Source organism: Hipposideros armiger, unplaced genomic scaffold, assembly GCF_001890085.2.
Source record: "Hipposideros armiger isolate ML-2016 unplaced genomic scaffold, ASM189008v1 scaffold_511, whole genome shotgun sequence".
NCBI classification, from domain to species: Eukaryota; Metazoa; Chordata; class Mammalia; order Chiroptera; family Hipposideridae; genus Hipposideros; species Hipposideros armiger.
The window spans coordinates 723,301-749,965 of NW_017731861.1; the positions used below are offsets into that span (position 1 = coordinate 723,301).

At 53.7% G+C, this 26,665-nt stretch overlaps 1 protein-coding gene across 1 annotated transcript in view; it reads left to right on the plus strand.

Annotated features, from left to right (window-relative positions):
* Positions 1 to 26,665, plus strand: part of CCDC33 (coiled-coil domain containing 33) — a 112,866-nt gene that overhangs the window by 40,953 nt on the left and 45,248 nt on the right. Inside the window, 9 exon segments of the mRNA XM_019668003.1 lie at positions 3,442 to 3,575; positions 7,204 to 7,313; positions 8,840 to 8,881; positions 8,883 to 8,966; positions 12,121 to 12,227; positions 13,390 to 13,501; positions 19,533 to 19,662; positions 20,286 to 20,417; positions 21,305 to 21,378. Of these exon segments, the coding sequence (XP_019523548.1) occupies positions 3,442 to 3,575; positions 7,204 to 7,313; positions 8,840 to 8,881; positions 8,883 to 8,966; positions 12,121 to 12,227; positions 13,390 to 13,501; positions 19,533 to 19,662; positions 20,286 to 20,417; positions 21,305 to 21,378 (925 nt within the window).

The window sequence follows — 26,665 nt, forward strand, 5'->3', positions numbered from 1 at the left end:
AGAGGAGGCTTCCCGGAGGCAGTGACCGTGGCACACAGGTTCCACCCTTAAGGTGTGTGCCCTGGAGGGCGTTCAGAGGACAGTGGAAGGTGGGGGTGCTCTGGACTTGGGCATGCTCCATCCATGTCCTGAGCTATCCCACCACTTACCTCTGCTCACAGCAGCAGCCCCTGGGAACCAGATCATGAATTTGCCTTAGTTATGACCTCACAGAAGAAAAGCAGGGTCTGTCTTCTTCCCTCCCTGTCACAGCTGTGCAGGGCCACTGGCTGGAGTTTATCAGGCACACGCATAGCCCTCCAGGGCCCTGGGGGAATGGGCCAGGCTGGAGATGGGTACATTTCCCAGTAGCTTGGGACCCAGGGCTGCTGCACGGTGCCTCTGAACCCAACCCCAGGTCCACCTTGGAGTGGCTGCCCTCCCCACCATGGCTGGGTTAAATCTGAGGCCCAGGACAGCAAGTGCACCCTGGGGTCCAGGGACAGGGAGGGAAGGTCTCAGTCTTGCAGATGGCACAGATGGCAATGTGGAAGCAGGTCCTGGAGAGACCCCTGGGCTCTGAGACGGCACTGGGAGACCAGCACTCCCTCAGGGGCCTGAGGGTCCTAGAACTCAGCTTCCCATGTGCCCAGCTGAATAGGGGCTGGGAGCAGAGAGTGAGCTGGTCCCCTTCACCAATTCTGTGTGGAATCAGAGCCCCCCTCTAGCTCTTCAGTTTCTAGAATAGCTCCAAGGCCCAGAGCTGTGCCAGGAAAAGCCATTACCCTGACAGCCTCCCTGCACCTGCTAAAAGCTCCCTCCTTCCCCTGGGGCCTCATCTGTCCTGAGCTATTTCATCTCCACTCACCTAGCCCTGACCACCTCTCCTGTGTTTGAGGGAAGGAAGGAGAAATGCTTGCTTAATTAACTCTTTCCATGCCTGGGCTAAGTCAGCATGGGTAGTGGGTGTCCTTGGCCTTGCCCATGGTCCTCCCTGTCTTTCTCCACCTAGAATTCCTCCTGCCAGACACCCGGGAGCTTGTGGAGAGAAGGGGAGGGGGCAAGAGGCAAAGGTATCAGGAGGGTGGAAGTCAGGCTGACAAGTGTGGGTGATGGGTGGCAAACTGAATTGTCACTGCACTGCTTGTGACGTAAGTCCTTCAGTCACCCTTGGTTCTGACATCTTGGTGCACTGGGAGGTCCGCAGGGAATATAAAATACTACCAGTGGTGCAGGAGCAGGTTTGACGTTTGGGGTGTAGAGGACAGACTTTCTCCCTCCACACCTCCCTGGAACACCCCCTGGAGTGGAGGTGAACACCCTGTAGGAATGCATAGAGCAGGCGGCATGAGAGGGGTGGAGGCTGCTGAGAGCTGAGAGTCTGACTTTCAGGGCAGCCATTGGAAGAGAGAACCAGGGCACAGAGCAGCAGGAGGACGGGTGCGGATTGCACCCTTCAGCCAGCAGAGGTCCTAAAGCCAAAGGAAGGACCTGAGGGGTGAGGCAGGCTGAGCTGCGCCCACCGCCCTGATGCCTTCTTACCAGTCGGGCAGCTCCCTTTGCAGGGCGGGGCCGCGATGCACCTGGGTGGTCCCTGAGTCTGAGGGGTTCCAGCTCCCTGGGAGAACCCCCCTTCTCATCTCAGCCCTCCCTCAGTGCTTCCCTTTCTCCCTTTCATGCTGCCCTCGGGTCCCTGTGAGAAACACTCTGGTTGTCTTATAGCACAAATGAGGGAATACCACGAACCCGGTCTCTGTGTGCAGGGGCTGCACGTGCACTCCTTCCAGCCCTACAACAGCCCTGGGAGAGAAGGGCAGCACTACTTAGAGGGGAGGCAGCTGAAGCCCAGAGAGGGGAAGCGACCTGGCTTGGGAGTAATTGAGCTCCAAACCCACTTCTGTGTCCTGCCGAAGCCTGTACCCTTTCCAGGACTTCACAGCAGCCAGTGACCCCAACTTGTAGACCCAGAGTTGGGGTCACAATGGGGAGACACCAGGTCGGGGGCTATTATTATTATTATTATTATTATTATTATTATTATTATTATTATTATTTTTAAGCACTTTCGTGGTATTTAACAATGTGGCAGGTACTTTACACATATTATTCTCTTCATACCCACAACAAACCTGTGTTATCATCCCCATTTCATAGATGAAGGAAGTAAGGCACAGCAAGGTTATACACTTTGCCTAAAGTCACACAGCTGGTAAGGTATGGAGCTGGGATTTAGAACCCGGATGGTCTGAATCAGGGGCCCTGTTGTCATCACCATGCCACATTGCCTCTCAGTCAAAGCAGAATGAGGAGTCCTCAGTTGACCCCTGGTGCTTAGAGACGGACTCCCACAAGAATGGTTATCCACAGGAGTAGGGCTGTGACAAGTGGGGTGCAAGGAGCCAGGCCACTGTGTCACTCAAGTCCAGAGGACCAAGGAAGCAGTAAGGGCCGGGGGTCCAGAGGGGTCCTAGAGGAGAGGAACGAGCCGGGCTGGGGAGGACCCCAGCTGGTGCTGCGAACACACGGGGCGCATGGGCTCTGAGCTTCTGGTCTGACTGTCCTGCCCCACATTCCCTTTGGGGACCTCTGGGGGTGGGGCCAAAGCTGGGGAGGACATCATCTCTGCTTCGACCCTGGGGTAGTGTTTGTGCACCCGAGTGTGGTGAGGCTCCCGAATGATCCCTTCCTCGTGATTGCTGCAGTTAATGTAGCAGCACCGTTTACAACCCCAACATAAAAACCTACTCAACAGAAGTATTAACTCTCTCACCGAGCTGTTTGGTGGCTCAGGATCTCAGAGACACTTATCCCAGGGACCTGTGTGATGCACTGGGGAGCAGAGGACCCAAGCTCCCACCTCACCTTGGGCAGCTTAGCACTACACCACCTGTAAGTGCTTGATGGCCGGAAAGCCCTCACCCTGCCCTGCCCCGTGCCCAGCTCTGGGTGCCCACCCCAGGGCCCTGCACACAGTGAGTGCTGCTGTGGGAGCTGGGCTGAGCCTTGGGAATCTGGCCCAGAAGCTTAGGGAAGTGAAGGGCAAAGAGCAGGCAGCACCACACAGCCGCCCTGTCCACCAAACAGGCCTAAAGAAGAGGGTCAGGAGACTGGAGTCTGTGCACGCAGGCACCTGCTGGGGAGCCCCATTCTGGCAGGGGCAGGAAGCCAGGCCCACAAGGCATCATCTCCCCCACTCCCACCCCACCCTGCGCTCTGGTGCCTGAGTCCATGTGAAGGCCTCAGCGCTGACCAGCAAGACAGTGTGGTCACCCGAGCAGGCAGGGTAACCAGAGAGAGACCTGGTATTCTCTGGTCTGGGGTGACATGAGCGTCTGCCTGGGAGGGAGCTTTCATGCTCTGTCCACTTTTCACTCAGATTTATGAACGGTGGAGTCCAGGAGGGGTGAGCAGCTGGCAGGACACCCTCCCTCTGACTCAGCCTGCTGACCCCTCCCCCTCCAGGAAAACCACATCTGAGGAAGCCAAGTACCAGAACTCCAAGGCAATCACATCTGTGACCGCGGAGCCCACCAAAGCCTCCATATGGGGGGACACGGTCAAAGTGGAGATCCAAGCTGAGAATGTGGGGCGAGAAGGTGAGGTGGGGGCTGGGTGTGGGAGGGGCTGTAAGGCAGGATCAGGGTCCCTCTCAGCTCCGCTGGATGCCACCTGAACACCTCCTTGGGCTCAGTTAAAAGCACTTTAAAGAAAAGAAATCATAATACTGTCATGCCTCATTTCACCAGCCTGCGCGAAAAATGAGTTGTTCTACATAAATGAATTTTCCAGACAACGAAAGCTTATCTTCTTTATGACCATTGTTATTATTTTCGTGGTTGTTATTACCACACCTCCCACTGAAATGCACATTAGAGCTTCCTACCACGAGTCGCTCAGAGGAGTCATGCTGCTCCCACTGCTTAGATGAGAATGTTGAGGTGCAGGGAACTTAAGTAGCTGGCTCAAGGTCAAGTCATCAGTAAGCGAAGGACAGAGGACTCAGCATTATAGGTGCTCATTGTGGGTCCAGCATTCTAGCTGCTTTCCTAGCATGGCCTCTTATTCTGCCTCATTCTCCCCAGGCACTTCCTACTGTCACATAGTGGTGTCCCTGTGCTTCCAATGGTTGAGGTCCACTCTTGTAGAAACTGTCTACTAGTTCTCGCTCCTCCGCCCCTGGAGGTCCTCCAGCCCCCACATCTTGGCAAATTTTAACACTGCAGGCAACTTAAGGCACCAGTGTACACGCGTACACTTGTGTTTTCCACACTGGGGCTCTCAGGTGAGAGCTCAGGCGGACACACAGTAGTCCTGGCTGGTTGATGGCAGGACTGCTTGGACGCTGGCACCGGGCACTGTCAGTGCAGACCCGCAGGTGCCCACAATGTCTGCTCTTATCTGGTCAGAAGCACCCCAGGCTCGCATCTTGCAGATGGTCTTTCCCTCAGAGGACGGGCTTTACTTCTGCCCTTGAAACCTCCCCAGGGACTTAGAATTCCGTGTCCACCTCACAAAAAGCAGAAAGCCAGCTGCAAAGACAGTGGAAAGGGAGAGATGAAAAGGGTGAGGAGGGGGGGTCAGTAAAAGGAAAAGAGGCTAATTCTGGGTCAAGCCAGAGGATATTTTTTCTGCCATAAAAGGATAGGTGGGGTTGTTGGGATGATATGAGAAAATGTGAAAGAGAAGGAAAATTGATCTAGGATTTCATGCAAATGCACGTGTGTGCCTGTCTTTGTGAATTGCCTGCATGATGCTGGCTTGTGTGTGTGAGTATGTGCTCGTGACTGTGCCTGTAGGCATGCGTGTCTGTGTGTGGTGTATGTGTGTGTGCATGTGTGCGTGTGTGTGTGTCTATGTAGCTGGTGGGAAGTTCAGGGTGTGGTGAGTAAACCTGGGCTGAGATCCTGTCCTGGGCTCTACAGGAAAGGGTATGATGAGCCAGTGGCCTTGGGCCCATCTGTGCAGCAGAAAGGGGAGGGGACTCACTGTAGGAGGGACAGGAAGTAGGGAGCCTCCCGGGCAGGCAGGGAATATTGGCAAGTGCCGCTTTGCAGATCCAAGTAGTTAGATGCTTGTTGGAACCTGGTTGGAGCCGGTTGCTGTGGTGACATCTGCAGTGGGGGGTGGGGGAGATGGGGGCCAGGCCAAGAGGTGGGGGAAGGGCAGGAAGTAGCTCGAGGATGTGTTAATGAAAAGCAAAGGGGAGCTGCAGACCCTGTTGCAGGGCCAAAATAGGCAGGCAGCAGAAATGGCTTGTTGGCCACACAAAGGAAGCAGTGGGAGGCTGAGGGGCACAGTGCCCAGAGAAGAAGCTGATGAAGCATGCTTGTAGCGTGGAGACAGGAACAGGGAGGGATGGCTGTCCATTCTCCCAGTCACAGCTCATTTGCTGGCTGCCCACACAGGGCTCCAGAGATTGGGGATGGCGGGAAGGAAGGCAGGACACTCACCCTTATTTGGCCTCAGCAAATTCCAACTGGATTTGGGGACTCAGGGGCCTTGGGTGTTGGCCATGGGGGGCTGCAGCCTCCACAACTACTGTTGTAGCTTTGGCTGGGAGCCCTGGAATCCCCCAACTGAGTCTTTTGAATCTGCTCAGGGCTGTGTGAGTGTATGGCGCTCCACAGATGGATAATGAGGAGGAAAATAGTGACAGCTATGAAAAGCATTTGCTTAGAATTTTATAGCTTGAAAACACATTCCCCTCCCTACAACAAGATTAGGAGAGGGACAGGGTTTTTCTTCCAAAGTTTTAACGTTTTGCAGAGCAGGAACATAAAGCTCAGAGAGGTTAAGTGACTGGCTAAGTGTCACACAGCGAGTTGGTGTAGTGGTACTATTAATAAAACCCAGGTCTACTGACTTCAACTCCCTTGCCTTACTCTTTTTTCAAGGCAGCCTCAAATCCTTTTGGTGTCCTTTTTCTCCCTTTCCTTTGAGCATGGATCCCATATGGCCAGCTTTGAGGGATTTTGGCAAGAGCCTTACCCTCTGTATGTGTCCAGGGTAGCTGTGAGGAGGAGGAAGAAAGCAAGAGTAATCAGCGAAGACTTCTGCTTCCTCCTCCACTCCCTCATCCAAGTGACCCACCCCAAGTCCAAGTGGCCCAGCAGCACTAGGCTCCCAGCCTGCTCAGCCCACAGAGCCAGCAGCTGTCCCTGGTGCTGAAATGCCATAGTCTCAGGAAGACAGGCAGAGGGCAAGAGGGTACCCAACAGTCTCCCTCAGGTACACCTGTCTACCTCAATCCTCTCTTTCCCATTCTTCTCTAGATTTCTCTTTTGTCTCCTTCTCCCTCATTTCTCCACCCTCCTCCTCCTTTCCTACTTCCTTATCTCCTCTTCCTCAACAAATCATAGGCTTAGAGAGTGGGAAGATGCCTCAAGAGTCACCAATACAGCCTCTGTGTGAGGTTGATCAAGTTATATAACCTCTATGAGCCCCAGTGTCTACATTTTAAAAATATAGATGGTGATTCCTACTTAGGGGGTTGTGGTGGGGATTTGTTGGAATAATGGCTCAGGGGTACCCATGCCCATGCCTGGCACCCAGTAGGTGCTCTAAGTAGTACTGCCATGATTATTTCCAGGTCGTTGGTGCTCTCCTCAGAGTTTATCCCAAAGTTCATGCATTTTATGACAAAATGTAGTCTCTTTGGAGAGAGTTTTCTAAATGGTGCATTATTTTTAGTGTTTAAACCAGTTTGCATTTACTTGGAGTAGACTTTTATTGATATTTGTATTGAAAAGTTTCTTGAGCAGATCTCTTTTCCTCACTGGGCCTCAGTTTCCCTATCTGCAACGTGTGAGAGATAGTCCCTGCCTGAGGAGCAGTGAGGGCGTTTGTAACCACGGGAAGGAGCCTTATTCCTGGAAAGGGATACTGTTCCTGCTTGTTTGTGTGTCTGTGATGCACACGTGTGTGTGTTGCCATGGGGAGCGTGGCCCAGATCTGTGTATCAATCCCTGGGCTGGGAGTTTCTAGACCACAGGAGACAGTTGCATATTTGGGTCCTAGCAGCACCTAGCACACAGCCTTGTCCTGTGCGGGGGCTCAGACTTGCTTGTGAAGTGTGCCTGATTGTGGTATACACATGCGCATGCATGTGGATTTCTCCCTTTGGCCCCTGCTCCCCTACTCTCAGGAATATCTCTCACTTAAGTTGGCGGGATGGTGGTCAGCTGAGCCTGGTCCTGATCCTGTACTCATTTTTCCTCTCTCCAGATGGGATCCTCAAAGTGGTGGACAACAAAAAGAAAGAGGAGCTGTTGTCATACCAAATCCCCACCAAGTACCTGCGTGTCTTCCACCCCTACCACTTTGAGCGGGTGATGGTGAGTCAGAGCCCAGGCTCTGGGCCCACACAAGCCTGCGAGAGGCAGGGGGAGGGCCCCGGCTCTTCCCTCAGAGCAGCCCTGGACATCCACGCTCATCCTGCACTATGACAAGTCTAGGACCATGGGGGCCTCAGGAAACACAGCTCCTGGCAGGTAGACAGGAATGACTTCCATAAGAATTTGCAATTCTCCAAATTCATCTCCACCAAACAGCCCAACTGGCATAGAACATCTACCACATTAAATGAACACACCAACTAAAGATGTATTCTGATTTCATATACGAGTATGTTGAAAGGGTGGGAGTGTATCTAAAAATCAAAGCAATGCAGTATTTACGGAAACCTGCTATGTTCCAGGCTAGGCTAGACATTATACACGCCATCTCTAATCCTCAAGGTGAATTATAGTTTGCTTACATAGGACTCAGGAGAGCGGAATCCTCTCCTCCTGGGTCACAGAGCAAGTGAGGAGCAGAGTCAAGGGTGAGCCCAGGCCACACCATCTCCCAAGCTGGGTACAGCTCTTTCTGTGCTGCCTCCACATGCTACCTTGGCAGGAGGACACCCCAGGAGAGGTGGGGTATTTGGGAGATAAGGTGTTCCCTGGAATGCACCCATCTAGTGGCGCTCAGGACCCTCAGTCCGTGGTCTGACTCTCCCAAGCCAGCTCCGCTGCCCACCCCCTCTCCCCAGTGCTGATTGGTGGAAAGGAGAATTCACTTGCTGATTGCTCAAGTACTTGTTAAGCACCTACTGTGTGCCAGGCACTGAGCCAGAGATGACAGAGGCATCATTTCCCTCCCTCCAGTGTGCACTCCAGACCTCTACAGTGCCCCAGAGTAAAGAGCAATGTGAAGCTGGATTGTCTGGGTTCCTCTCCCAGGTTTGCTCTTTGCTAGCTGGGTATCCATAGGAAGCTGCTTAACCCCCAGGCCTCCATTTCTCATCAGCAAAATTAAGACAATATACCTCTTAGCATGACCATTTGGAGGGTCAAGTGCAATGATGGGCATAAAGCACCTAGTAAGGAGCTCAGTACCTAGTAGGTGCTCAGTGCAGCCTAGTTCTCCTCCTTCCTCCTTTCCCCAGGCCCTGGTACTGACCCCTTTTCCAAGAAACTCCTCAACCATGGCCTCAGGGGTCTGCACCTTTCCAAAGACCAGGCACCAGGGGCAGGCAGGGAAGCGAAGCCCAGAGAGATTAGTGCCTCACCTGGGGGACTCAGCACTTCAGCTCACCCCAGGCGTCCTGCCCTTCTGTCCAGGCCTTGTTATCACATCTTTACAAAGAGAGCAGGCAGGCAGTAGTCCTTGTGAGAGTGATGAAATATTCAAATAGAAAAAGGAAGATTTATTGTATTGATCTCCTCGGAAGGGCTCGCAGGGACCATGAGTTTAATTATCGGCTCGGCACCTCGGTGGAGCAATGCCAGTGATGGTCTGACGAGGGCTGGATTTATGGCCAGGTCTGCCCCGTAGTCATCCTCCTCTTTGTGTGTCTTCTTCCCCTACCCTGTCCCAGCCCACCCAGTCTGGGACAGCCAAAGGAGCCACTGCCGCGACCACTGCCACTGCCACTGTACGCGACGGTCGTCCGGAAGGGCAGCTTCATTCCCCGCTATGTTGGCTGTGACCACACAGCTCTAGAGGTGCCGGACTGGGGCCCCTGTAGGGGTGGGGGCAAGGTGCCAAGCTGTAACAGGCCCCAGGGTCTGCCCTTGTGGGGCAGGGCTGTCTGGGGAAGAAACCAAAAAGGGAGAAAGCAACTGGGCCTTTCAAAATAGCTGACATGGTTTGTGAAGAACAGCCCAGGGATGGCAGGTATGAGGGGGATGGAGATGAAGATGAATGGTGCCTGACCTTTCCTCGCACTTTTCAGGCACATAGCCCTGCCCTCACCTCATCCTCCCTTGCTCTGCTCCTCACACACCACGCAGGGAGAGCTGCCAGGAAGGGAGGAGGCTCCCAAAGCCCTATGTCTGTCTGAACCTCATGGCGGGAGGAAAAGCACCCCCCCATCTGACCTTGGCCCACATTTCCTGGCCGTTTCTCTCCTATTCTGTCCCTCTGGAGGAGGGACCCCTGACCTAGGGCTTACATCCCAAATTGAAAATTTTAGGACCACCCTACCATTCCTTGAGTACTGTTTCTGAAGGTTTGGCTGGTCTTCTAATTAGGTATTCATTCATTCATCCATCCATCCATTCATCTATCCATCCATCCATTCATTCATTCATTCAACACCTATTTACAGAGCCTCTTTTATTAGCCAGGCCAGGGCCAGGCCCGACTTGCACACCCTCCCCACCATTATCTTCTGCCCCGAGGGCTTTCACAGTCGCAGGAGGACAGGCGATGCTTCAGGGAGATGTGGTCCAGGAACCTAACCCCTCCTCCTTTCCCCCCAGCCTTCCAACTGCCCAGGAGTGACAGGTTCAAATCCATTCATGGCCTGAGTATGATCAGGGTGGAGCCTGGGGGCCCAAGCTTTGGCCTCCCTGTGCCCCAGTGTGGCTGATCTGATCTGCCCCATAGTACTATGAGCTGGCAGGACAAGATGTGTTCTGCAGTCCCATTTTACGGCTGGGGACACCGAGATCCACGGGGAGTCTGGTATGGGAGCCCTGACCCACATACCTGTTTCTCCACAGCCACCCCTTGGATGCCAGCATGTGTCAGACTTGTAGGTGCCCTCTGCCTTCACCCCCCTTCTCTCATGCCCCTTCCTAAGGATGCCCAGCAGCAGCGTGGCCTGCAGGGCCCACCGCGGATCTGCCCCATATACACCTTGTAGCATCTGGGCCCCTCTGCCACCAGCACCCTGCCCACTGCCCTGCCCAGCCCAGGTGTCCTCCTTGTCTGCCTCTGGTGGCAGACCGGAGCACAGAGGGAGGAGAAATCACTCCTGTTTCTCACTGGGCTGTCATGAGCAAATGTGCTTCGGCAGCTATCTCATTTCCACCTGACCACTGAGCACAGAACAGTTGTAAATTAGTCCCCCCCACATACACATACACCTCTCAGACCACCCCCCACCTCAGCCCTTACACCTGTGAGCAGTAGAGCCTGACAGCGTTCCAGCAAAGTCCCTCAGGCCCAGACCCCCACCCCCATCAAAAGGTTGAAACACCATCATCAGAGATTCCGTCCTCCGAATTTGGTGAAGGGGTTCAGCCTCCAGAGGCCCCAGTGGCAACTGAAAGGCCCTGAGGACTATATTAAGCCCTTGTCAGCTCAAACCTATGCGTCCTTAGCTGGCAGCCAGCTGAGATGGGTCCTGGCTGAGGGGCTTCGCAGAGGGTGCTAGGGTTTGGGGCAGGGAGGAGAAAAGGAAGAGAGATTTAGAATAAGCCCCTTCCCCCAGGCCCTCTCCTCCCATTGAAGGTCAGAGCTAGAAGGACCAGGGAGCATGTCAACCCCTCAGTGTACACGTTGGGAAACTGAGGCCCAAAGCAGAGCAGGGACTGGCCACAATTTCATAGTGACCCAGCTGGAATGAGTGGCTGAGCTGGTGTGGATCTGGCAGGGGCCTCTGCCCCTCCTCAGATATGCCTGAGGCATGGCCCTTCACATGTGTCCCTCACCCTGCTTTCTGCCCATCATCACCTGTAATTGGGATCCCCACCCAGCCGCCGAGACCAGCTCAACCCCAGCCCCTCCCGGAAGCCACTGCCAGTCTCCTCCCCCTTCTCCTCCCAGGTTTCTGTGGTTCTGTCTTTCCCACCCTCAAAAACACAGTCAGCTCCTCCCCCCCCCCTCCGCCTCCCCTTTTCTCCTCACTAATGGCACTCATTTATCCCACAGAAACACATGGGGCTCCTGCTGTGGGCCAGGTGCCTTTGCTGAAACCTAGGAATACAGTAGTGAATGGTCCCCGGCCCTGTGGAGCCTGGGTTCTAGTCAGATGGACAGAAAAAAAACAAGACAGAAATTAGAATCAACAAGCTACGATGCGTGCTATGGCAGAGGTCATGCAGGGGCTAAGGGAACGAAGTGGGCGACTTTTGCAGAGTGGTCACGGAAGAGTGCTCACATTCAAGCTCTCAAGGAAGAGAAAGAGCCAGCCACTGAGTTGGTGGGGGTGGGGAGCCTAGGCAGCCGGGGCCGCACATGCAAAGACCCTGAGGCAGAAACATAACAGAAGCTGAGGGTGACATAACAGAAGCTGGAGCAGAAAGAGGACTGGGGGCTGGCAGGAGACGTGGGCCAAGGGGCAGAGAGGCCAGCGCGTGCAGGCCTTGGCTATCATGGTGGGATTATGGAATTCATTCTAAGGGCAGTGCGGGTGGGCAGTGGTCATTGCAGGGTCTCAAGCAAGGGAATGACATGATCCAATTCATTTTTAAGAAGGCAGCTTTTGCCACCATGTATCAAATTGCGTGGGGAAGGGAATGGGTTGGGAGCAAGAGTAGAAGCAGAGGCCAGTGAGGGGTCAGAGAAGTAGAGGAATCACAAGAATCCCAGCTGGGGGGAGTCAGGTAAGTGTTCAGGGGAAAATGGGAACCCATTGGTGGACAAGGGGTGAGGGCCCGGAGCCAGATCAGGAGCTACTTGGGATGGCAGTGGAGGGATGTGGGACAGAAACATGCCTTCTCCCCTTGCTGCCCAGTCCCTGGCACAGAGCCTGAAAGAGGGCAGCCTTGAGCAGAGGAGGACCCTCGTGAGGCAGGAGCAGGTGCAGAGGGGTGGAAGCAGGAATGAGTCCACTGTTGAAATGAAAGAAAGATGGCAGGAAGGCTGCCAGCCATGTCCCTGAGTGGACCCAAAGCCACCGGGGACTCAGCTGCCTTCTCTCTTTCCCAGGTCTTTCTCCAGGGAGTCAACGAGCCCCTGGTCAACAACCCCAGCCCCATGGTGGCCATCGCCAGAGTGGTTCCCAACTACAAGGAGTTTAGGTGAGTGGTGCCCAGGTGGTGTGGCAAGGAGGGGGAGGGGAGCAGAAGACGGAGGAGGTGGAGGCTAGAAACCTGCCGTCCCCACAAGGCCTTTCAGCCGCCCCACTGGGAATGAGGTTCCCAGAAGCTGCCCACAAGCCCTGGAAGGGGACAACTCAGACCCCTCCTGAGAGCAGGCAGGGGAAGCCAGTGTGTGGAGGAAGAGAGGGGGTCTTCAGCTCCTCCAAATCTACCTCCCCGTCTCACACCCACAGTCCCCCCTCCCACTTGAGTTCAGGACCAGGGTGGTTCACCAGCCGGTGGTCATCCCCAAGGGAGGCAGCCTAAGGGCCATCTCAAAACTTCATGGCCTTCAGCCCTGTGTCAGGGGTCCCCTCCCTTGATCTCCTGGAAATCTTCCCTGGCCCCAGTCCCCCGAGACCTCTTTTAAGGTTTGGTGGATTCACAGTTCTCAGGAGGGGATTCAGCTAGTTCAGACACTGGAGGCTGCAGTGCGGGGAGCTCCCCGTGAACATGTGCCCTCTGTGACAGCACCATCTCCTGGGGTCAGCTGTCTGCCTCTGTCATTTCCACTGACTCTGATGGCCCAGGAGGACCCCTTGACTTATCTGTTGAATCCTGATGACCTGTGAGCCCCCTTGCTGGTTGGAGGAAAGATCACTGATACACTCACTCCCAGCTCTCCTATGAGGTCAGGGTATGTGTGCCCGCGCGCGCACACACACACACACACACACACACACACACTCCCTAAACTCCACCCCTGCAGCCTCTATGCCCCCAAGCCTAAACCGGGATTCCCATCAAGGAAGTGGGTCATTCTGGCAAGGTCTTCCACAGGTGAGGCAGGGATGCAAGGCCCATTTTAAAGATGGGGCAGCTGAGACGTTCGGATGTGGCCAAGGTCACAGAGAGTCATGGGGAAGGGAACCTGGGAGTGCAACCAATCTCCTGACCAAGATGAGCTTTCCCAAAGCTCTGGCTAGCGATCAGAAGCTCCCGGGTCCATTACCTGTCCAGGTGTCCAGGCCCGAACTAGGTAGGGCTGCTGCACTCTCCCCTTTCGCATCAATCCAGAGTCCCCTTGGGGCCCTTGGCTGCCAGGCTTGGGCGCAGAGTTAAGAGTGCTGGACACCCAAGCACTGGCATCCTGACTCCTGTCTCCTTCCCTCCCCAGGGCAAACCAGGACCTGGCCTCCCTGGGGCTACCCATCACCCCACTCTCCTTCCCTACCCCTTCCATGATGAACTTTGATGTTCATCCGGCCAGCCAGCAGGTGTGCCCTCAGGTACTGCTCCTTCCCTCCTGCACTCTCTCAGTGCTTCCGACTTCCAGTAATTCACCCACACAGTCAGTTGCCGTTCACCTGAGCATCGAGTCAAGTTTCGCTGGATCTCGCTGCAGACCCAGGGCTGTGAGTCTCCGCTGGGCGAAAGCTGCACACGGGGAGCTCTGGGGAAGAGTCACACAGGAAAAGGTTCAACGTCAACACAAGGTCATGTGTGATCTCATGAGTAGGAGGGGCCGTCAGAGCTGTAAATATCAGAGGGGAGAAGACAGGAAAGGACAAATATTGAATGACCCCACTTACATGCGGTACTAAGAATAGGCAGTCAGAAAGACAGAAAGTAGAATGGTTGTTGCTAAGGGCAGGGGGATGGGAAGGTGGGGAGCTGTTATTAATATTTAATAGGCACAGTGTAGTTTGGGGTGTTGAACTAAATATGGTGATGGTTACACACATTGTGAATGTACTTCATGCCACCAAATTGTACACTTAAAAATGGTTAAAATGGTAAATTTTATGTTATATATACTTTACCACACACACAAAATATTTTTCTAATCAGAGGTGAGAGGGATGTGAAGGTAATTAAGGTGGGCATCCAGACACAACTTGTGTGAACAGGTTCCCAGCCTCCCCCTCCTCCATCCTCTGTCCTCCCCTCCCTCCTTGCCCGCACCACCCGGGCCCCACAAAAATTAGGGGAGGGTTGGTGCAAGGCCATTGGGAACAAGAGCACAGGTGTGGAGGAGGTGGAGATGCATTCAGGGCTGGAAAGGAGGCCAGTGTGTCTGAGTGTGTGGGGGAGGGGTGTGCAGACTGTGACTGGGTCCATGTGAATGGCCATGCTCATCTTTTCCCATAGTCTGCACTTCAATGGCTACTTGACCTACGTACAGGATGGTCCCAGCATTCCTAGGGGCCTTAAAGAAGACAGTGGTGCCTTGGAAGTCCTTCCTGTTGTCTGACCACCATTGTTCATGTCTGGCAAGGCAAACATAGAATGAGGCACCCCTTTGGAGCCCCAACCTTCATTTAAAGGCAAAGACATTTGAAGAACGCTCAGACACGGACAAGAGTGATGGCGATGGGGAGGGGTGGGACGAAGGGGGGCCCTGGGGACAGAGGCTTCAAACCCAAACCAATCCTTGGCCTGATTTCCCCAGAGTCATCTCACACATGGCCCTGCATTTGCCCAGAAAATTATGAACCAATCAGCAGGCACTCCCGAGGGGCGGGAGGCGCTGGCTGCTTTAATGAATGAGCCCCTCCACACCCTGGGCTTCTGGCTGCCTTTGCTGCCTAACTAGTTGGGGGGGGGTGCCCCCCACTAGACATTTGCCCTCAGCCCCTCTTGCATGTGTGGGACTCAAGGCCAGAGGTCCATCAATGGCAGGACACTTGTTGAAGGTCACCTGGCACCATGGCAGCTGGGCCAGATTGAGAGCTCGCTTGCAGCCAGCACAGAGGTGTCCAGGTGCCAGCGGCGAGAGGACAGGGGCAGGCGTCTGGGGTACAAGGTGGGGGGTACCAGTCAGAAGCCTAGGTTCAGAGCTCACATGAACCTCTACCTCTTGACCTCTCTGAATTTCAGTCCTCAAATCTCTATAGTTGGGGGGTGGGGGGTAGACTAGGTAATTCTAGGACCTACCACTCTGATATCTTGGAGTGCTGTGATTTCCCACCAGCTGCCCAACATACCAAAACACTGTGGGCAGGGCTTTGAGGCTGGCAGGGCTGGGTTTGACCGCAGCTCTTTGATTTACTAAGTGGGTGACCTGTCGCAAGCTGCTCAATTTCTCCAGACCTACCGATTCCTACCTAGCTGGGCTGTTAGGAGAACCTAAGGGCTAACCAGTGAAAAGCGATCAGGCCCAGGGTGGAAGCTAAATGAGTTCTGTCCCTTTCAGAGATGCCCATCCCCTGGTGCCAAATGCCCCCTCTGAGGCCAGCCTAGCCATCGCCCTTGTTACATTGGCTGCAAGTAACAGAAACCCCAACTTACATGGACTTAAACTCTAAGATTTATTATCACACATTGCAAGGGTCTGCCATGTAGGATGCTGCCAGAATTGGTTGATGTGCTGGCTCAGCAGTGTCCTCAAGAACTCAGGATCTATCCAACACCCCTGAATTGCTATCTTCAGCTGGTTCATGGGGACAAAGTGTTCGCAGATGGGACCGGGACCAAAGGAAGAGGGGCCCTCCCCTTCGCACGTGTGGTCTTTATGAGGAACTTGAAACCTCCCCATCAGCCCCTAGCAGACCGCGCCTCTCATCTCATTGGCCAGAATTGTGTCACATGCTCTCTCAGCCAATTACTGGGGAGGTGTGTGGCATCACCTTGCAGGTAGCTAATGCAGCCAGGTGTGGAGAAGGGAGCCACCGGAATCAAAGGGGTTTCTGTTGGCTAGGAGGAAGGATGGAAATGGTGGAGGGGTAGGTGGCCCTAAGTGTCTGCTCATCCCTCTCAGAGCCTGATGATGATGGCAAAACCTGAGCTCTGATGAGTTAAGGGATCAGTGGCCTTGATCTAGACTTGATCTGGACTTGATCTGGCCCAGCCCACTGGATTCAGCACAGGGTGGGACTTGGTACTTAGTCCTACCCTGAACCCCACACCTTTGAAGCAGGTGGGGATTGCCCAACAGGTTGCTCCTATTAGCCTGGCCTCCTACAGAGATGAGGCAGACCTCCTGGCTAATGAAACAGGCAGTGGTGAGAAAAGGTATCTATGCCCAGCATTATCTCCTGTCTCAGTCCCCACAGCCAGTCTGTACCCAAGCTCTCATGGGGCCTGGGCTTCTCTTGCCTGGACCATTGCTGCAGCCTCCACTTGGGCCCCTCCCATTCATCCATGAGAAGCAGCCATAACGACCCTTGCCCAGGGCTATGCCCTTCCCCTGGTCCCCTGTCCCTGTCACTGACAGGACAAAGCCCTCACTATGCACAGGTACACGGCCTCATTCTCTCCAGCCTCCTGATTTGCTGCCCCACTTCTCACAGGCATTCCCTAGCCACACTGGGTGACTGGCTGTTCTCCACACCTATGCTGTGCTCTCTCACCTCCTAGTGTTCATCTCTGCTTACTCTCAGCCTGGGGTGGCCTTTCTCCTCCTTACCTATGACACGATCTCAGGTCCTTCCTCCCCCTGATCAGAAGTCATAGCTTTCTCCTCTGACATCCTAGCTCCCACAACCCCCAACTTGCTTAGGCATCTGCATGGATCTTAGGGGTGTGTGTGTGTGCACGCGTGTATGTGTGTATCCTATTCCCTCGGAAGACGATGAGCTCCAGCGGGGAGCAGGGTCTGGCTCGAGCTCCCCCACATGCCCTACAGTACCTGAAGAAGCCCCAAGTCAACATTTGCAGAGTTCAATTGAATTGAACTTTCATTTTCACAGCAAAAGATCTATTGTCTCCTTCAACCCTCACAACAGCCTTTCAAGGCACGGAGCATCGGACATTGGACGGTTCCAGGGAGGGGAAGGAACTTGCCGAAGGTCATGCAGCAAGGTTGAGGCAGAGCTGTGGCCCAAGCCAAGGCAGCGTAGCTCCCTCAATTACCCACCCAGCATCAGCTGTTGGCAGCTACTCTTTCCAGGAGGGCCGCCACACGCCTGGGCAGAGCAGGCCACTGTGGGTGTGGGTGTGGGTGTACGTGTGATGGGCCCCAGAAAAGGGAAGGCGGGGTCGTAGGCCATGTAATGAAGATTCTGTCTCCAGGGAAGGCAGGCCTGCCTCAGTGGCTGGGGGTTAATGGCTTTGCTGAATATCACGGCTGAAGGTTAATCTCATTCCTTAATTTCACAGGCCCAAGGCCTTTCCCATTAGCATCTGGGGGCAATGGCTTCCCCCTCACCCTGCCCCACCCCCACATGCACATGGCCCCAGCACCTTCACCGGGGCCTTGGCATCAGACTCTGGAGGTGGTTTAACCTTGACTCCTTCCTCGATGCCTTGCTCTGCTCCCTCTGCCCACTACACACACAAGAGGGAGGGGCTGGCCCTCCTTCCACAATTCTAGGTCTGAAGGGATCTTTTCTGGGGCCTCATCTGTCCGTACTGGGCAGGCAGACACCATTTCTTGGGGACTTCATTGAGACACATGACTAGACCCCAGAGAAGACAGCCAGCACTCATTAAATACCCCTCTCAGGGTGGGAGCAAGGGATGGGGCAGCAAGGGTCTGAGTCACAGGTTCTCAAGTGCCCCAGTGCCTGGCAGATGGTCCAGGCTATGTGGATGCCCCTCTGGCACCCAGGAGAGTGAGGTGGCTCTGGGATGGGCATGGCTTATAACTCAACCCTAAATGGCCACTCCCAAGTGCCACAGAACCCAGAAGCAGCTTCTCTGGCCTGCTGATGGCCAAGTGGCTATCCCTGAGCTGCCACCATAGCCTGCTCTTAGAAACACTCCCACCATTCCAGTCACTGTCCCTGTGCTCAAGCCCCCAAAGTGACTGCAACCCATCTCCCTAGGGGCAGGGACAAGGCAGACACAGCTGAGCCTCAGGCTGGACCTCAGAGAGCCAGAGCAGTCACATTAGTGTGACAGGCATCAGGACCCTGCCACTGCAGGGGGAGCGGACGCATACTGATTTTTCAAGATCCTGCATCGATAGCTCCTGGAGCCAGTGGTGCATTTGTGCTGACCTTTCAAGTGATGACTGATTCCCGCAGCGAGTTGGGGGTGGGAGCTGCTGCGACTGTTGCTGACAGCCCCTGGCTGGCAGCAGAGGCAAGACAGCAGCTCAGAGTCTGCGCCATTGACCCCCTAGCCCCTCCCTGTGCTGGGATGTGCAGGACTGCCTGCTGGGGTTACAGACTGATGTCCCATTACCACTCCCTGCCTTCTAGCCTTTGCAGAAGCTGGGCCTCCTCCACCTGTAGTCCCTCCTGTCTCAGGCATCCTCTGCCCATCTCATGCTTAGTGCCACTTGCACATTTGTGCTTGGACTGTTTTCCCATCCAGAAGACCTTCCTCCTTTTCTTACCCTGCCAAGGCTCTTCCCTGGTCCCTTTTCCTATAGGGTGGCTTTTCTGACCACCTACAGAATGTCTCATATAGCCCCTTACTTGGGGGCTATAGCTAATGCTATCTTCTTTCATTGTGTAAATAGTACCCACGTGGTGCCCCAGCTGCTGGCATAGCATGCCGTCTAGTCCCCTGCATGCCCGAGGAAGACCTGTCATGGCCTCTGCAAGGAGCTGGAGAGCCTGTGTGGGGCAGAGAGGGGCTAGTGACAAGGGTAGAAGCCATATCTAATTGGGTATCTATGACAACGCCAGCCATGGTTGTAGACACTGGCACAACTCTTTAGGAAAACAATCTGCCCATGGTGAATCCAGTGCCTTAAAATACGTGTTTCAGGGGCGGCCGATTATCTCAGTTGGCTAGAGTGTAGTGCTGATAACACCAAGTTTGTCAGTTCGATCCCCATATGGGTCACTGTGAGCTGCGCCCTCCTTAAAAAATAATAAATAAATAAATAAATAAATAATTTTTAAAAAATAAAAAAATGTGTGTTTCATTTAACTCAGCATTTCCATTTGGGGTACTAAGAAAATCATAGGAGGTATAGAGATATGCATCAAAGAACGTCCAATGCAGTGTTATTATAGGAAAAAACAGGAAGGGAGAGACCAGGACACTTGAACATGGCTGACTATCCAGCTACTGAAGTCCTCAGTAACAAATGTTACCTCTGACTGTGCATATGCTTAGGTTTTCATGGTAAATGAAAGAGGCAGGATGTTAGGATGACAATTATATGCAAAATATGCACAAAAAAGAACTAGGAAGAAATGTATTGTCTTATGAACAGTTGCCTTTCATATAGGAATTCAGGGGTTTTTTTTCCATCTTTCTACTTTTCTGTATTTCCCAAATTTGTTGATTATTACATGTTGCTTTTATAATTAGGACAAACATTTGTGACATATATAGACATACACACAACCAAGTATCCGGACATCACTTGTTTTGGGAGAAGCTGTGGCCCCGCCACCTACTCCCACCTTCTCCTTCCAGCTGTCCAAGCCCGGGGGACCTCCGGAGCTGCCCCTGTGGAATCAGTCCTTCCTCTTCCAAGGCCGAGATGGAGCCACCAGCTTCTCAGATGACGTCACGCTGGTGCTGGAGTACTACTCTTCGACTTCAAGTAGGTGCCCCTGGTGCCAGGCCAGGGCAGCCATGCCTCAGGACATGTACATAAGAATGTTCAGACCATCTGCCTCTGCTCCGTGGGGATGGGTAAGGACGGGGTTCCATGGCCACCTCCCAGTACATACAGAGAGGCGGGGTGGGGGGCACCAGGCTGCCCTCCTTGTCCACGTGGTAGCTCTAGGGGACGGGCGCTAGTCCCATATTGGATCCACGTGCTTTTATTACACCACCACCCTCCCCAGGCACCTATCAGTGAGGAGGGCAGATGTGAAGCCCTCAGGGCTCACAGCCTGGGGAGGGGACAGGATTCAGGGACCAGCTGATCCACAGTCTTAGATCCACACTATAAGGCTGAAGGGACAAGGGAGATCCATATAAAAACCCAGAGACGGGAATATGGTTAGAGCTGCCCTTGAACTCAGCAAGCCCTGAAGAGCAGAGAACAAGGAGGATAGTCGTGCAAGGAAAGGCCGAGGGACAGGAAACAGGTGGGTGGTGAGGGATGGGAGAGCTAGGCTCTAAGGACCAAAGGATGGGCCGGTGGGGCCTCGGATGCTGGCACCTGAGAAGCCTGTGTGGCGGCTTTGGTGGGAGCCTCAGCCGGTCCTTCCCCGACAGTGAAAGGCAGCGAGCTGTGGGCCCTCCGCATGCCCCTGGGCATCTCCGTGTTGCCACCAAAGAGCCGTCTGTACCGCAAGATGCTGACAGGGAAAGACCTGAACGGGCTGCGCATAGAGAGGCTCTCTATCACCGTGAGTCCCCCGCCTGGGCGGGGCGCATGGCAGGCCCACCCTGCCCTACTACGCCCCACCACACCTCACCAGCACAGCAGCTTCCAGCAGGGCCCCCCACCACGGAAGCTGACCACTGTCAGGTGTGAGGAGTTCCCCCAAACACTGAAAGTCAGCCTTGCCCCTGGGTTTGTGATGAAATTGCCTCAGAACTTGGGGAGCAGCACAGGGAGGCCCCCTGGGATAGCAGCAAGAGCTCAGGCCCTTAGCCAGCCAGATCTAAGTTCAAACCCTGACTTGCCATAGTCTTTGCTGTAGAAGCTGGGCAAGTTGCTTGACCTCTCTGAACTTCAGAGTACCCATCTCTAAAATGGGGACATGTCTGGGTTCAAATTCTGGTTCCACCACTTACCAGCATACATGGCCACGGGAAACTTTCTTAAAGTCTCAGTGCCTCAGCTTCCTTGTCTATAAAATGGGTTCTTAGTAACAGTACTTTTCTCATAGGGTTGCTGTGAAATTTGGGGGAACGGGGCAATACCTGTAAAGCACTTGGAACAGAGTACGTTCTCGATGATAATATGTTATCATCATCATTGCCTATTTCTATGCCACCTTTTCCCTAAAATACATCTGGCCATACAGTCTGAATAGACCTCAACTAATGGGAGCTTCCCCACTCTGCCAGGAGGCAGGTCTGGAGGTGCCGGTCAGGTCTCCAGTGGAGGTGAGAAGGGCATGCAAAGGGGTGAGGGTGCGCAGCAGCAGGAGGCCAGCTCCCACCTCCCTCCCACCCTCTGGGCATAGCCCTCAGCAGGCACCATGCTGGGGAATCCAGAACCGTTGGTGGGGCAGAGACAGACAGAAGCTGCCCTGGACACCATGGTCTGCTCCCTCCCTCTCCCCTGGACACCAAGCTGAAAATCACGAATGGTGAGGCCCCCACAGTGGATCTCTCCTTTCAGCTGCTTTCCTCTGAGGTAAGGCTGCAGATCATGGGACGGGCAGGGCCTGGAAACCATGTGCCACCTCCTGTAGGCCCTCAGTGGGTTCCATCCTCCTTCATAGTTGCTGGCCTTGTTCAGGGCTGGGCTCAGGGCCTTCTGGGAGGAGGGAACTGCTGCTTTGCATGGAAATGTCCGAGGGTGACATGAGGCTGCAGAAAACCAGAGAGAGAGAGAGAGAGAGAGAGCTGAGAATAGCAGGAGGAAAATTGGAACAGAGGGCCACCAGACCTGGGAGTCAACCTCTAACCCACCCACACCAAGCCTGGCTCACTGGGATCGAGGTTCTACAATGGTGAACTAGGGCATCAGCTTCTGTTGCTGCATAACAAACTACCACAAACTTAGCAGCTTAAAACAACACTCATTTATGAGCTCAAACCAGTAGGTAGTCCTACACAGCAGGGCTGAAACCAGGGTGTTCAGCAGGGCCGTGTTCCTTTCTGGGAGCTCTAGGAAGAGTGCGCTTCTAGGCTCGTTGAGGTTGTCGTCAGAATCCAGTTGCCGGCAGTTGTAGGACTGAGGTCGCTGTTTCCTAGCTGGCCATCAGCCAGAGGCTCCTCTCAGCTCCTGAAGGCGCCCACATTCCTCCTCACAATGGCCTCCTCCATCTTCAAGCCAGCAGGCTGTCAAATCCCCCTCACACTTCAGAACTCTGACTTCCTCCTCTGTCAGCAGCCAGAGAAAATGCTGTGCTTTTAAAGGGGCTCTGTGATTAGGTCAGGCCCACTCTAATAATGGCCCCACCTTAAGGTCCACTGTGCCATATGACAAGCACAGGAGTGACAGCTCAGCATGCTCTCAGGTTCCAGGGCTTAGGGTGTGGGCTCTTAGGGGCCTGTTGTTGGAATGCTGCCTAGCACAGCTGGGTTGATCCAAGTGGAAAGATACCAGGGGCTGAGCCCTGCCTGACAGATGGGACCTCGTCCTATAACCAGCTATACCTGGGCTCCGAATCCAGATTGGACCCTGGTCAATTGGCCCCAGCGCACCTGGCAGGCACCTGCTGCAATTTTCCCCCTGTCTTCTTGTGGTGCTGGGATAGAAGGTGTGAAGCTGGGATGTGGGCAGTTTGGGACCATGAACCCAGGAAACAGTGGCAGGGGTGGTGACTAGGTCAGCCCACCCCTTCCAGCTTCTCATACCAGGAAAACTAGCCACAAGCTCTGGGGTAACACGTGGCCCTGTGACCTTATGCATGAAGAACACAGGGAATCCCATGGTGTGAGGGAAGGGGTGTATATCTGGGAATGTGCCAGTCGCAAGTATCTTCCCACAGGCTTCTGGTGAGCGCCTGAGACTTCCCAGTAGGGAGCCCCGCTGTGCGATATTTTGCATTGAATTCTAGAGTTTCCTCTAATTCCTAGTGAGAGAGTTCTTAGATTAACAGCCTGACATCCTTTGCTCTCCTCCCCCCCCCCCCCCCCCCCGCCCCTGCTCCAAACCAGGTACAGGACCGAGAAGGTACTGAGAGGGGAGGACACAGGAGCAGCAAAATACCCCCCAAAAGGAAAGGAAAGTCCTTGGAGAAAAATGTCCCACATTACCCCGATTGGAGCTCAACTCCCCATACCCTCTTCTCAGGGCCTCGAATCTGCCATGGCCACTGCCCACCCTTCCTCACTCCCGTTCTCCTGCCCCTTCACTGGGACACATGTGTTCTGAGGACCAAAAGGAGCATCAAGTGCCTCTGGTCAGGGTACTGGGGGACCCAGGCAGGCAACAGGCAGGTGGGCAGGACACTTTCCCAGCTGCCCAGGGGCTGGGCACAGAGGTCTCAGCGATGAATTATTCACACGAGCTGTGCTAAGTGCAGAATTAATCCCTTTCCTTCCAGCTGGCGACCTCACTAAATTATCCCTCCAAGTCATGCGGGAAAACACTGTGAATTCATTGAGCTGCTGAGTGTTTTGATCTGGGCCTTGTGATTTTAGCTTCCCTTTCCCCCAACCCCCCTCCCCCTGGAGGCGGGTAAAAACCTTTCAGTAATGGATTTCTGAGAAGAAAGGAAAAGAAAGAGGACCAAGATTGGGTGTGTACCAGGAAAATAGTACTAGCGGAAATTCAGGCTCTGCAGCCAAGAATTCATACACACAGCTCTATGTGTACACACTCCCTCACACAATGACATCTGAACACCCACACATGGGCAGTTACATGTGCACAAACGCACACACGCACTTGCACACACACTCCTTTACAAGGATGCACACACCTAATGTATATATACAGGCTCATGCACACATTGGCACACACAGAGGCTAAGTCTCAGATCCCAACAAATAACCTATTTATTGGTGAACCTATCTGAGAAGTAGCCAATAAACAACCCACTTTGATTCTAGAATCTTGAAGTCCAATTTAGGGGCCTGGGGATGAAGTGCTAGTTTGGACTTGGCATAAGGTTCTTGCAGCCATAGCACCCATCTATTCATTCTTTTTTTTTTTTAAGATTTTTATTGGGGAATTGGGGAATGGGAACAGTGCTGGGGAGTTGGGGGAAGGGAAACAGACAAGTTGCTGTCCTTTTGTTCTTCAGTCTAGTTGTGGAGGACGTTGCTTCACTGGCCCAAGTTGGCACCATCATTGCGCTCTTTCCGGGCGAGACACATCAGTCGCCGGCTTCTGGACGACCGCTCACAGCGGCTGCTGGCCGCTCACACTGGCTGCTGGCCACATACGGTAGCCCATGGCAACCCACTGCCACAGGGGCTGCAGCCTACGCCCTCACTGGCAACTCATGGCAGCCCAGCTCCAGGTTGAGCTGTTGTTCAGCATCTTAGCTGTAGAGGGCAGTGTCACTGGCCCTCATATGTGGGATCCGAACCGGGGCCCTCTGGCATCCCAAGCCAGTTCTTAACCATCACGCCACTCAGCCGGCCCTATTCATTCTTTTACTCCACATATATTTGACGAGGACTAGAATTTTGGCTGCCCTTGTGGACTGTAATGAGGACAGGGAGGGACCGGCAGCCATGGAACCCACCTGCCTTGAATTCGCCCTTATCTGATTTGGAAATGGTTCTCTACTAACATCTGAGCCCTTTTGGTACCCTTGTCCCTCTGGGTTGGAGGGAGAGTGTTGAGAACTAACGAACAGGTCACATGGTATTGCAGCTAAGTCTAAAAACACGTCCGCAGCTCCATCCTTCTCCATCGCCTTCACAGCCATACCACCAGTGTTCTCCATGCAACTGCAAACAGTTGCTGAGCACCTGCTATGTAGAGGATATGTTCTGGTTTCAGGGGTCTTACATTGAAGAAGATGAGAAAAAGTCCCCACCTTCATAAAGCTTGCATTCTAAGAGAGCAAGGAGTGTGGACCAGACAATGAGCAAATCAGTTCAAGAGCAGATATCAGCTCCTGAGAAGAAGCCTGATGAAACCAAACAAGGTGACATGACAGAGCATGCTCAGACGGGCTCTGCAGATTTTGCTGTAACAAAGAGACCAGGTCCCTTCCATCTTGTTGCTCCACCTAAGGTGTTGCCCACAAGTTCATGGTGGAAGGTGCCTGGCCTTCATCTCTGCATTCCAGCCTGTGAGACCAGAACCATCCATTCTTCCATCATTTAAATCAAGTGCTGTTCAAAGCTCTGAGAGCCACCAGCTGAAGCCTGTGGACACTCCAGCTGCAGGAGTGTGATAACAGGCCCCTGGGGACCGCCCATCCATGTGGCTAACAATTCTGTCTTAGGGACAGCTCCTTGCTCATAGTCAGATGTGCTACAGAGAGGAAATGCCTCAGGAGAAATGAATACATGTGCCCTACTTGGGTGCCCCCCACTTGAGGACACAGCCTCTTTTCCTGTGAGCCTCCACAGGATAGCACAGGCCGTCCTGGTTAATTGACATTTTGGTGAACACGGTCTCCCCATATCCACTGCTTCTACATCACACATTCTCAGAGCTCTAGGAACAAGAGTGTTGTGGAATTCCCAAATAGGTGGAGATCACAGAGGTGTCTCAGCAGCCCACCCTGGATAGGAATCTCCTTGACGATATCCACTACGGACGGTCAGCCCTGTCCTCGTGCTCTGCCATGACCGGGAGCTACCTACCTCCAGAAGCAACCCATCTCATGCCTCAGTGGCTACAAGTGATAGAAACACACACTTGACATTGAGCCCACCCTGCCTCTCAGGGCCCTCCCTCTGCCACAGGCTCCCCACTCTGCCCTCTGGGGCTACAAAGCACTTCCAGCATGCTTCCTGGGCCGGTTCTGGTGACTCTGGCACATAATCAACCAAGCAGCATGTTGGCGGGCAGACTAGCCAACAAAGCCTGCAGTCTCAGTGAATGGCAGAAAGGGGTGGTCTCTTGGTTTAGGAGATTGTGCTGGAAGCTGGTTCTGTTGGTGATGGGTTAAGCTTTTCCCTCTGGTGGGGCTTCTCTACGGGCACCTGCTACTTCTAGTGATCTGCCTTAAGCTGGAGCTCTGTGTGTTGATGAGTACGTGTGCAACTACACACAGATACATAGAAAACTTCCCCTTATTGCACATTCGGGGGGGGGGGGGGGGTGTTGGCCTTCGAGGTCTTTAGGCTCTAAGAATCCCTGAGCCTATGGCTACTCCACAGATACCGTATTTCCCCATATATAAAACGCACCTTAATTTTGGGGCCCGAAATTTGAAAAAAAAGTATTACATGAAGTTATTGAACTCAAGTTTCATTCATCATAAAATTCATACAACTCCTCATCAGTTGTGGGAAATGCAAGTAAAAAAACCAACCACTGTATAAGATGCACCCAGTTTTTAGACCCCAACTTTTTCGAAAAAGGGTGCGTCTTATACATGGGGAAATACGGTACATACATGAGAAAACCTTTGGTCTCCTCCACTTTCTCTGATGTTGGCCTCTTCTCTTTGAAGAGTGTGATCTGGTCCCCTAGGAGTCTATGCTTCTCCAGGCTAAGCAGCCTTCTCTTTTAATGAACTGGTTTCAAGATGCTGCAGCATCCTGGGTGCCCTCCAGCTTGCAGACAGCCTCTTTGAAGTGAGGCCCATACTAACCAGGACCAGAGCCTGACACACACACAGTAGGTGCTCACTGTGTCGGTCCCGGCCTCCTGTGAGGAGGGTCAAGTCCATGCAGCCATCTGAGTGTTCAGCAGCGCATCCCCCAGAGCTTCGGTGGGATCCAGAGTCTTGCCTAGGCAGGGTGCCAGGGCACCAGGCAGAGGTAGGGCCTCTCCGATGGGTGGCCACCCCTCCTTAGCCCGCAGCCCTGAGAGATGCTGGCAGGACTTAAAATCCACT